This window comes from Homarus americanus, unplaced genomic scaffold (assembly GCF_018991925.1).
Source record: "Homarus americanus isolate GMGI-L3 unplaced genomic scaffold, GMGI_Hamer_2.0 scaffold50564, whole genome shotgun sequence".
NCBI classification, from domain to species: domain Eukaryota; kingdom Metazoa; phylum Arthropoda; class Malacostraca; order Decapoda; family Nephropidae; genus Homarus; species Homarus americanus.
In genome coordinates, this window is record NW_024715014.1 from 4,732,611 (window position 1) to 4,745,305 (window position 12,695).

General features: G+C 36.6%; 1 protein-coding gene across 1 annotated transcript in view; it reads left to right on the plus strand.

Moving 5' to 3' along the window:
- LOC121853802 (sterol regulatory element-binding protein cleavage-activating protein-like) overlaps positions 1–12,695 on the plus strand; it is a 34,152-nt gene that overhangs the window by 13,732 nt on the left and 7,725 nt on the right. The window contains exons 8-13 of the mRNA XM_042348179.1: positions 1,350–1,567; positions 3,402–3,562; positions 4,290–4,412; positions 7,159–7,747; positions 9,484–9,643; positions 12,030–12,202. Coding sequence (XP_042204113.1) covers positions 1,350–1,567; positions 3,402–3,562; positions 4,290–4,412; positions 7,159–7,747; positions 9,484–9,643; positions 12,030–12,202 — 1,424 coding nt within the window. The remainder of the gene's footprint in view (positions 1–1,349; positions 1,568–3,401; positions 3,563–4,289; positions 4,413–7,158; positions 7,748–9,483; positions 9,644–12,029; positions 12,203–12,695) is intronic.

Consider the following 12,695-nt stretch of genomic DNA (forward strand, 5'->3'; position numbering starts at 1 on the left):
TTCAAAATGACCAATAATTTGCTTGGAAACACAGAAAAAAAGCATTTAGTTGAAGAGAGTCTCAAGCAAGATGTTACCTCCAGTGAAAACAGAGAGAGACTAACTCCTGTTTGCTGTGTTAAGAGGCTGGATGCCGCGCATTAAACTAGTCACTTTACCTTCAATTATGTTCAATAATTGTTAAAATGACTAAAAAATTGAATATTAAACTTTTAAAATTTTTGAATAGTATAAACTTCTTGATATTTACTAAAATAGTAAGGAATTTAAGCCCTAGAACCGATTAATGTATTGGCGGACTGATACTAAAGCTGGTTGCCCGGTCAGTGCAAGCGAAAACATGTTGAGGTTGGTTCGTAAGAACTTCGTTAACCGAATTTTTTTTCGTTAACCGAATTGAAGATCCTTATGGAAGGCAGTTCGTTAATCGAAATTACGTTAACCGAGGTGTTCGTTAAACGAGGGGTCACTGTATCAGAATCCTCCAATGTATTGTCCCTCGGTATACTAAGCATGAATGTGTGGGATAATATGATTCATAAGAGAAAGCTTTATCACCCTCCGTGATAATGACTTTATCATATCGTCTACTGCACATTTGGTTTCTTGTAAGTACTGTACAGGTATAAACTTACTACTGTACTTTATTGAATTCTTTTCACTAACCATATTTATTATTGGTTTATAATCATTGTGTGGACCCATTTTTTTTAGTTAATAACATGTTTTATGGTGTTTTAAGACTTTTTGGTAACAACATATGGACTCCAGTTTATGAAAAATTAAAAATTAAAGATTTTCAGGAACAGAACCCTTTTATAAACCAAGGAATGCCTGTAATTGTTTTTAGCCCTAAAGAACATTGTGTATTTAGGCCATGTATTACTGAACTGCCAGTTCTAAGCTTGAGATTGCACAGATCTATTTATGTATTCACTATACAGAAATCCTGGTCATATAGACTGAGGATGAACTATGCAAAGAGCAGGATGGGTCAGACTCAGACTTGTGCTGTTCAACAAGCTATGCCATATGCCTTGGTTATTTCATTTTTGTAGCATTGACAGCCATCATATAAAGATGAAGGCAACAGAGTTGTTTAGATTTACAAATATGAAACATCAGTACTATCACTATGCATGTAAACACTAAAAAAAGTTCTCCTTAGGATTTGCATTCACTCTCCTGATGAGATTGTTGCTCAAAGTTATCTTTAAAAATTTCTGGTGCTTAATCAAGTAGTGTTTGATTTAGATTTACTTTTCCATATACAACTTGAACAGGGAAAATTGTATTTTATAAGTAGTATATAACCTCACAGCTATCATGCAGATTATATCTTACTATAGACTCTGAAGATTCCGAGGAGACAGATTGGCAAGAGGAATCGGCTTTCATACCGTCGTCGTCCGGAGAGCTGTTGCTGACAGCCGTCCTGGTGATTCCTGCTGTGCTTTTCCTGGTGTATGCCATGGTAGCACTGTATCATTGCATTTGTTCTCGTAATTATGCTGAATGGAGAGCCTCCTGGTGGGGTCAGGATGGGACTAAAGATGAAACATCACAGGTGAGTTTGTTTTTATTATTTATTTGATGATCCATAAGCTTTAACTTGATGTCTTTGATATTTATTGTTACAGAAACCCCTTATGATATTTACTTGTTCTTTCAGCATATAGAAACATTTATTTGATACCTTCTTCCTTTAGCCATTTCCAAAGATTAGATGTCAGCTTCTCAAATTCACCTCTGCCACCTTACCCTGCTTTTTGTTTCCTCCACTCTCAGCCTGGTGTTCTGCATGTCTCACTTAACCATGTCTCTCTATCTTAGGCCTGCTACACAGGCTCAGTTTTTCACACAGGTTTAAGTGTGCAGGTCTAAACTGCATGGATAAACCTGAACTGCACAAGTGCATTGTTATGCATGGTAATAGAAACTTCTAGTCTTCAGTTTGAGGACTATTAAAAGACAAATGATTTTAAGGCATTAGCACTTCAGAGAGGAAGTTTATTTTTTTAAATATTCATCATAAAAGGTCTAAGTCAAAGATGAAATTCGCTTCAGAATGAAATCTTTTCATTATTTCTTTGTTTTGTACCAAACATAAAGCAAGCAGAAACAAATGATACCAAACATTTAGTTCAGTAGGTAATGAACTACAGTTTGTATGGCTGGATGTATCCCAAATCATTTATATAACTGATAAAACTTGATATAAATATGAGCGGTCTAGGGGGGGAGTGTAAAATGCTCAGGGTAACAGTCACTGGACTTGGCTGGAATTTCGCTCATCTCGACACACACAAGTAAGCAGACGTCAACTCTCAAATGTCAACAGATGTCAGCACTGTGGCACTTAATCAACAAGAACATTTCTCATGCCCATGAGCAGATTATTAAATACTTCATCCACTAACTTGGCATTCCCTATCTTAAATGCTGTATTGTGACAAGATTTAAGTAAATATTTGCTATGAAGTATTAAGAAGCAATGTAGAGATTTAACATTTTCATCCTCAGTCATCAAGTATCAAGAAATTTGGTGCAAATGGATGAAAATCTCGGCCAATGATGGACGAGGTATAGTTAATTTGTGTGTCATAGTATTCTAATGTGAGCTCTAACGTACTGTCAGTACAAGTTAAGTGTCCAGCTAATCACCCCGTCGATGTGTCTGCGAAATCCAGTGGTTGTTCCCCAGAGCGTTTTACATACCCCTGGACTTCTCGTATTTTATAGTGAGCATGGATCAGGATGCCTCAGGACACAGGTAATTTGAGCCTGGGGCCTGTTTTATCGCCTGCTTTGGTCACACAGTGCATGTGCTAAAATTATAGCAGCGTAGACTCACAACTCTCGGCTTTTGACAGCTGGTTCATCAGAGATACCGCACAATTTTAGGGGTGGTGGTTAAGCCATGAGAAGTCCTATCTCTTGTTGTCTGGTTGTACGGGATTTTAGAGTACCGTATAGTCCAGTGGGATCAAATCCACAAGCTTGGCTGAGCCCCTAATATTTCACATGTTCTTACTGACATATAAAGCAAGGCAAATCCTACTTTGTTTTGATAGCCAAATGAGCTGAATTCTTCAATAGATGTTTCAAATGTTATTTTATGGGATAATAGCTTTAATATTTACCTTGGTGATATAAAGATAAGTAGACTCTAATTGTGCCACTTTCCTATGAATGTTGGAAAAGGTTTATATAATATAACCTGATGCCAGTAAGGTTGATCCTTGGCAAAAATTCAGACTCACTTATTATTAATTTCCTCTTAATTAAAAGTTGTTTAAATGAATGTTGTCACACTAGATTATGAATATCCTGTACATTGTAGGTACCCAGTACAGGTTTGAAATATTACAGATTTACTAATTAATCCAATATGACTCTAGATCATTGGAGATGCATTACCTCTCGTGCTTGCTGGCCACCCTCATGATGTGGAGTGCATGTGCACCGATGGCGTGTTGTTGGTGTCCTCCTGTCTGGCGGGCATCATTCGTGTGTGGGATCCTAGTACAGGGGAATGTGTTGCCAATATAAATAGACACAGGTAAGTTAGTAATGTTTTTTGTTTTTATCACAAGATAATTATCTACACTTAGGGAAGGAGAGAAAGTTTTACTTTGTGTTTGTAGACTTAGTGAAGACATTTGACAGGGTACAGGGGGTCCTCGCTATACATTGTACTGACAAATCTCATTTAACATATACAGTACAGTGGTCCCTCGGTTAACGAACGGTTCGATTAACGAAATTTCGGTTAACAAATTACCTCCCATAAGGATCTTCAATTTGGTTAACGAACAAAACTTTGATTAACGAAATCCTTACGACAAACACGTTTTGTTGTGAGCATCAGCTGATGGGCTAGTCTGCCAATTCAGTAATATGTTCTATGTTTACATTCGTTTCCAATGGAGTAAATATCAAGAAAGTTGTGCTCTTTAATATTTTTTCATTTTTTATATTAAAATTATTAGTCATTTTAAAATTTAGTAAACATATTGATTATATATGCAGTACAGGGAACTAGTTTTTTGTGCACCCATCAGCTGCTTGACTCACCCACCAGGCATCAGTTTGGCTTTGTTTACAGTGGGGTGAACATCGATTTTGTTGCTGTCTTGAATATTTTTGCATTTTTAAGTTAAAATTATTTGTCATTCTGAAATTTAGTTAGCAGTGTTGATTTAAATAAAATAATCTTGAATTACACCTAGTGAACTTAAAATTTTTTATGTATATATATATCTATATATACCTTAATTTTTTTCCAGTCACAAGAAACCTGACTTTCGAATGGGTTCACCAGACCTTGCAGATGACTTTCATTCTGACTATGAGTCTGGTTCACCAAGATCACAGCCAGGAGACATTAACTTCTTCAGAAAAAATGCAAGGTAAACTATCAGTGAGACCCAAATAATTTTTGGCTGCATTATGCCCCCAATGCTTTCTTGGTGTGACTCGGGATGTTTTTTCACATGGGAAATATTTTTGAAGCATGGGGTAATGTACAGTACAGTATGGAATAATTTACTGTTGGTCACCCTTGTTTTAGGTTAATAGACTCTTGAAAATTCTGTTATGAGCAACTTTGTTTCTCCGCGATATTTTGTGATGCAGAGGGTCACATTTTAAATTATTCCCAGTAACCACTCGACTCAAATAAACAAATGACAGTAAAAGCCTAGTGGATCGTGAGTTTACACTTGGTGACTGGTTATATTTGCATCACAATGTTAGGGGACATATATTTTATGACTAAATGTCTTCCTTTTTGTGACTCAGATAATATGTTCACCATGTGTTCTGGAGGATTCAAGAACCAGGAAACCTCAATAGTGGGGGGAGAGCAGAAGCAAAAGTTTTCCTAATAGATAGTAGGGAGCTGGAGAATAATGAGATGTAACACTACTGTATACTAGTGTGTGTGGTGGATCTACACCTTTAGCTGTTACATTAAAGTTCAACCATTTTGGATGAATTTCAAGATCACCCAATTTATTTAATTCACTTTGCCAACCTCAACCACCACCTCCCTGCTTCCCTCCATCTTGTGTTGGGTGCTAATTGCTTTTTCTCTCCTCTTATAAGTACAGTATTTTAATAGGTGATTAGCTGGTGCTGTTCAGGCCAACAATATTGTTATTAATATAAAAGTAATTTTCCATTGTTGTTTAATGATGCAAATGTTTTACACTGGTTACAAACTAATTTGAGGTCAGTTGGTGTGATGGTGACTGATCAACACAACACCCTGTACATTCCAGGGTGAATAGCTTGGCCAATTTTATTATATTATATTTTTACTTTATTTTATTTACTTTTTCTCGCTGGATGCAGGTATCCAACCCAAAGTTTGGATTACTCAAGTGAGATACAGATTTGAATAAAACAGCTTTAAGTCATGGATTGTGGTTTTGGGTTCAATTGGTATCCTGCCTTGCAAGTAGTCAGACCTGCGCATAATAGTCCCGTGTTAGGGTTTATTGCATGCTCATTTAATATTCATTATTTGGATATATTAGAACCCCTCAAGGAATCTAATTGGTTGTAAATGTTAGTATAGGTAGGCCAGTAGGAGAATTCTATTCTTTGACTCAGTTCCATATGTTTAAGCTACAACCTCTACTAATGGTCAGAGCCTACATGCAGGACAATAGTTATGGGTCTATTACCCAGGTAGCACATTAGGAGACTCAAAAAGTACCCTTTTTCTTTAATTGCTATCATTGATGATGTTGTCTTGTATCTTTTGAAGAAGAAAAATGTGTAAGTGGTTCATGTAGTTAATTAATTTAGAATATCCTATTAATGTTTGAGCACACATTGAACTTGTTCATGTAGAATAACACTGTTTGAACTATGATTGATATTGTTTTATTATGTTCATGAAGTAACACCTGAGCAGACTAGGGTGTATGTCAACTGTACTCTACAGGGTGTACAGTATATTTATCTCCTATTGTTACCGGTAGGTATCTTCTGTGCTTTGACACAAGAATGTTATTATTGTGGTAAGTTATTGATTTGCAATTTACTTATTTGCCACAACTTACATAATTTTAAGTAGAATAAAATTAAGAATAGACAGTAAGTTATCTGATAACCAAATTGGGTTTATAAAGGGAAAAGTAACTAGAAAAACTATACAGGAATACCTTGGTTATTATTGCAAGGGATGCATTCCTGAAGGTCTTTACGAATCTTAGGGCAATTTTCCCCATAAGAATTAATGTAAATAAGGGGGATGCTTTCCCAGCCAGAAACTTTCACCCAATAGTTTTCTATATACAGTGGGGTCTCATTTTGTGCAGATATATCGTACTGGTACACGTCCGCTTATAGGAAATCCGCATAAGCGATGCCCTTTAGCATGTGTTAAAATCGCTATATTGTACTGTACTCGCCAGACCTTTACTCTAGAACGACTTTGGGTAACCTTCAAAAAATGTCTCATAATGTCACATAAACTGTATCTATATTATGAAATAAATATTTTAAGAAAGCCCAGGAAGTTAATTATGCTATATTCCACCAAAGAGCAGAGGTGTGGGAAGCTCTGGGAGACAATGGGGTTCAAGGCTAGTTGGCTTTATAGCTTTCAAAATTAACTGCAGACATTTGTAAAACGACTTCAGCTTCATCACCATCTCCAGAGTGGCAGGGTCATCATCACTGGATTTGCCTTGAATTGTTGAGGCGTAAAATAGGTGGCGATGAGAGTTTGGTGGTGGCATTTAAACTCCTGTTAACGTTGCCTGTAGGGTTCTGCTCTGGTACTGCCACACCACCAACACTTGAGTTTGCTTGTTGTTTTATTTTGAGGTTATATTACATATTATATATCGTATTTTTTTCTATTATTTAATAGATTGTATTATTTATGAAGAAACTTACACCATAAGAGGCTGATCATACAAGAATATAATAATACTGTACACATCAGGCCATAGCCTTGCAGCCCATCAGGTTTTCACTTTATTGTTTTTCTCTTGATTTTCCATTGAACACTTCATTCTATCTGAAACTAATGGATGTTACAAATAGCATATACAGTCAGTCCTTTTTGCTTGAGGAAAGATTTGTGTTTTTTTAATTTCATGTACAATATTTATTTAGTTACATTTTATGTTATTTCAGTGATTCATGGCTAGATGAAGAAGAGAAGGATAATGAATCAGAGACTGTGGATCAGTTAGACTCTGCAAAGGGACATCAGCAAAACAGTTCATCAGGGAACCTCTTTCATGTGTTTCCAGATCTTAGTCCTTCCATTGATCTCCACTTTCACAGCCGTTCAGCAGAGTCTCGCAGCAGTGGTTGTTTTAGTCATTTTGAAAAATACTATGAAGAGCACAAAAAATTACTTAAAGATGAGGAAAAATATAGACTGAGACGGGGAAGAAAAACTTCGGATTGCATTGAACATTCGGCCACTGGCAGTGTAAACAAAAATATGATGATAAGGTCGCCGTCCTACACAGAAACCTCTTCAGGTTACAAACAAAAAAAACATTGTAGAAACCTCAGTGCAGGGAGCATTCCAGTAGGTGCTCTCTTTGGACACAGTGGGAGTGCTGTTAAAGGATCTGTAGATGGGGAAGGAGGGAGTACAACAGAGGAGGAACTTCCTCCTATTTGGTGCCTTGAGTGTCAGGATGCACTAGTGATAGTGGGCTGTGGTTCAGGGCGGATAGAAGTATGGGATCTCTATAACAGTGTACTCAAGGTAAGTAGCTACTTAACTCTACTTGTATGTCAGATCACAAAAAAAATTGGTTTGTGATGAGCAGACTTACTTATCTTTTCAAAAATATTTGAACTCTGGTTGCTTCAAAGAAAATACATAGGTATTTTAATTTAAGATAATTTTTCTTTTTTTTTCTTATACAGTATACAGGTTTTGCTAATAGTTTGCATGTATTGTACACTGACCTTCTAAACAATGCACAGTGCATTTGTAATATCTCACAGACATAACCATCCATTATTGCTTTCACATTCTGTGTTATGGATCAAGAAGTATATATACAGTACTGTACCACTAGTCTTGTGGTCCTGTATGTCGACATGGGCACCGAAGTGCAGCCAGGGAATCTCTTGCACTGTGGAGTCGTGTCATGCCGCGCCTTCACATGTCGGCCCTGGAGTCACATTCATCAGCCGCACATTGCCACTTTGGAGCAAACAAGCGATGATGTGCAGAAACTGCTGACCTCATGGGGTGGCAAAAAGAACCTGTGCTGGTGACCTTACCTCAGCTCGCACAATCCACAGGCAAAGTTGTCCTCATCCAGGTGTCCCCTCATTGTTGTCAACAGTATTAACTTCTTCATTTTTTGGACTGCAGCTTCCGCACTTTCATTGGCCCGAGAATTGCATGGCGAGGTCACCCAGTGCTCCACCCCCACCGAGCCAATTAAGTGCTGTAATGTAGATAACTTGAACTACAGTCTTCCATCGGTTCTCATGACAACAGGCACGCCAGTGTCCACAAAGACAGACCACAGGACACTGGCAAGATTAGCTGCCATTGCCATCTGTGGGCATGACGACACAGATGGCCATCTGGACTTACAGTCAACATATGCCAAATAGGTATTGCCACCACATGGAAGTAATCTGCTGCAACATATTCAAACATGCCACTTGGAGGGTCTTGCCACAACGGTCCATTCTGCTCTTCTAGGGAGAATGAAATGACCCTGGAAACAACTAGAGACAACATTCTCAATGTCTCATTTGATTCCTGACCAGTAGACAGTTTGCCGGGCCCGACATTTGGTGCGGTCCACTCCTGATGACCGTTGGTACTGTATATATTATTTTAAGAAAACTATGGCGACATGAAGAAAATTCCTTTCCAAAAAAAATTTCCTAAATTCTCCCTGCCATAAAATGTGGGACTGTATTTTTTGGTGTTTTTTTGTATCATTCTTTATAATTTTTTATATATTTAGTACATTAGCTGTAGGCTGAAGTAGCATTTATATTTTTTGCATTACTATTGACAAATTAAACAATAGCCATGGCCCCTAAGAAAGTGTTTGGTATCTGTAAGGATGGTGAGAAGGTTAAGTCTAAGACCTTATCAGTGAACTAAAAGTAGGTGTACAGTATATTTTACTTTTTAAATGAATTTTAATTAAAAAACATGTTTTTCTTTCTTAGAAATTGGATACGTTGGTGTTGTTTTTTGTTTAAAATGGCGGTCATTTTGGAAAAATTTGCTCTAAGGGGGACAACCTTTCATCCAGGACACTCCTTCCCCCCAAATTGTCCACCCTAGCGAAGTTACACACTCTCTCTCTCTCTCTCTGATCTGACTGGGTTTGTGTAACTTGCTCCTGGAGTATGGCTATCCCCTTACTTAGGGCAAACTGGTCAGTGGAGGTATCATAGATTGCTCATATATTCCCCTCAGCTATGAAAATATATTTCTTACCTCAATCTTCTTTTTTTCAGTGTATATATGACGAAGGTATTAGAGCAGGAGTTACTTCAATGCGTCTGTCAGGGAACCGTATCATGGTTGCTAGACTGAATGGTGCTGTTGATATGCTGCAGCTTGAGCCAACTAGTTTTTGTCAGCACACATCTGACACATTTCAAACATTTAAACCAGGTAAAGTTAAACTATTTTATTCTTTTAATAACTTGACTGAATGTTTATATGTGTGGAAGTAATGGACTAACATCCTGCCTAGATGGTTGGATAACCCACTAACTGATGAATGCTAAGAATCAGGTGATCACCACATTTGTCCAAGCACCTTGTAATATAACAACACTGGGCTATGTCATCAGTATTTATATCAATGGAAATATAATGCTACTTGAGCTAAAGACATAGTTATAGCAATTGTACATTTTTCAGACATGTGTAATTCATTAGTCTATTAAGCATTTATAGCAGCAAGTCAGATGCTGTTGGTTGTTCAGGAACTGACAGGAGTTTTAGGATTCAGACTTGTGATCAACTGAGTTGGCTCAGAAAATTTATGATGGTTGAAAGAATTTCAAATTTACTGTAATTTCAAAGCATTCAAATTTGGAACTCCTAACCCTGAACATTTCCACTCTTGGTAGGTTGGCACATGGATAATCTGGCACTCTTAGGGCCAAGCAGGTATTGTATTGCAGAATTTACCAGAAAAAGGAAATAGTTGCAGTACTGTCAAGAGGACTGAGTTGCTAAACAAACAATTCATAGCTTTAGGAGAGGCCATTTATTTATCCAATTTAATGATATTTATTTTATTCATATGTAAATACAGAGGATCATTGTCATATTGTAGTTGTTGTGTTGAAGCCATTGCGTTATATCTTAATTTGGGTTATAAGTCCCACATTTTGTTCACATAAATGTATACATATTATTACAGCTTTTAAGTGCAGGTATATTACAGATACAGGTATCCCTTGTTTAACAATCGTTCACTTTGTGATTTTTCGGTTTAGCAATTTTTTTATTTTAAATTTTTAACATCCTGAAAACCGATTGTTGGGCAAAATCATCCCTGAACGAAGGATTACGATAAATAATATCCTAAACGAGGGATAACGAGGAATACTATTCGTGGAGATGGCATGTAATTGCGTAGCCAAGTTGCCGACTCGACGCCCAGTAGTTGGTGAGGCTGAGCTGTGAACTATGTTACTGTTCAACTCTTAATGTTGGGTAGATATACATAATTTTCTTCATTTTCTTTTTCCCTGTTACAATCAGATAATTATTCATACAGAATACACAAAGAAAAATATATATAAGGTTAAAACCATAAAAATAATAAATATTTCTTATTTGCTCAGCAGTTAGCTCAGAGCAGGGAAGAGGGAGGGGGAGTGGTGTGGGGGATCTCTCAGCTATACTCTGTCTCATGTCCCATAAAGTGATTGCCAAATGCCAACACAGTATTTTTTATTATTTTTTATTTATTATTATTGTTTTTATTTATTCCTTACATTTACTGGTACAGTTACCAAGCTGCCTCAAGAGATGTGTGTAGCTGCTGCCTGCATGCCGTGATGTCACATAGGGGGAAGGAGAGTGCGGCTGGCCACATTTACAGCTCACTGCCTAAATACATACGTTCACTTCCCACACATACACACCCATCCTCTTCATTTTTCTTGTTTTATGGCTTTGTAGTACTGCATACTGTATACTGTACTATAAAGTACTGTACTATATGCTACTGTATACAGTACACCAATTTCTTTAATTCTAAGTCACATTACAGTACAGGGGTATTGTAATGGTGCGCACTTGGAGCACTGAATCCCCAGTTTTCCTCCTTCTCTCCCGAATTTTTCCCAGTGAGTTGAAGATCGCTAAACCGGAAATTGGCGATTGTTGAATAAGAAAGGATGTAAAAATATTTATATTGCTAGGTGAACAATTGTTAAACAAAGGGTATCTGTACTGGATATGAGTATCCTGCACAATTTCAATCAAGCAACTAGTCTGTCTTTCAAAAAAAAAAAGCCTGGACAATACAAAAAAATAGTGAAACTTTATCCCATAGCTACAAAGGGGCGAGTCCCTTTAAGTATTGGGGGGGGGGGGCTAAGAAGCGTACAATAATTACACTTGAGATTAGGGCAAAAAACCCTTAAAGAATGTGGCCACTGTGAATTAAAATGAGTTGTTGCCAGAGTTTAGAACACCACATGATTGATATTACACAATAATCTTTCTTTTGAGGTGGATAAAATTTCTCTCAGATTTTATAGATGCAGTTTTGGATCAGATAGAAATAACTTCGAGACAGTAAGCAAAAGTTTAATTTGTGGTAAGCCTACCTCAGCGGAAAAGTTAACAGGTTATGACAATGTAAGAGGTAAATTGAAGATTCATTGGTCTAGATGCATTCATTAGAAACTCCTTCTGTAGTTAGCATTGCAATGGTGAATCTGAATAATTAAATATTTTAATAAATTATCAGTTGGGACTATTTGAGTTATTAATTTTTAAGAATATCATTTGAATATTGTCCTTAAACTTTCAGGTCACAGTCGAGGCAATAGTAGAGATTATGGTAATGGGGGATGGACATTTGGATATGATGAGGCAATAAGACTAGTTAGATATGCTGGTATGCGTGCTCATCAGCAGCCCATCACTGTCATGACCTGTGACCACACGAGACTCATCACTGGTGCACATGATCATACACTTAAGGTTTGTTATTTTATAACTGTACAGTATTATGTAGTATACTTTATATACTGTAATATTTATTTTTACCTGTATTATAATAGTTATAAATAGAAAATATGAAAAATTACTTATTCATTTGATGTATAATATTTCTACAACTGTGTAAATATATTTATAGTAATCAAATCATATATTGTATACAAGGGTTGACCGTTATATGATGGGGTTAGGGACCTCAAAGGCGATCGATAAGTGACCGATCGTGTATTGATATATACCAATAACTTATGGGGGAAAATAGGTTCCGTTCCTGAGCCCCTGAAGAGCCCAAGCATGTTTTATGTCCTCCCGCTATAATGATTAAATAATGTATAAATAACTCAAATAATTAAAAAATTACCTATAGACCTAAGCTCTATAAATTTAAAAAAAAAAAAAATAAATTAATAAAAAAATAAATTTATACAAAATAAAGATTTAATTTCATTTACCTTACATGATAATGTACAGTAGT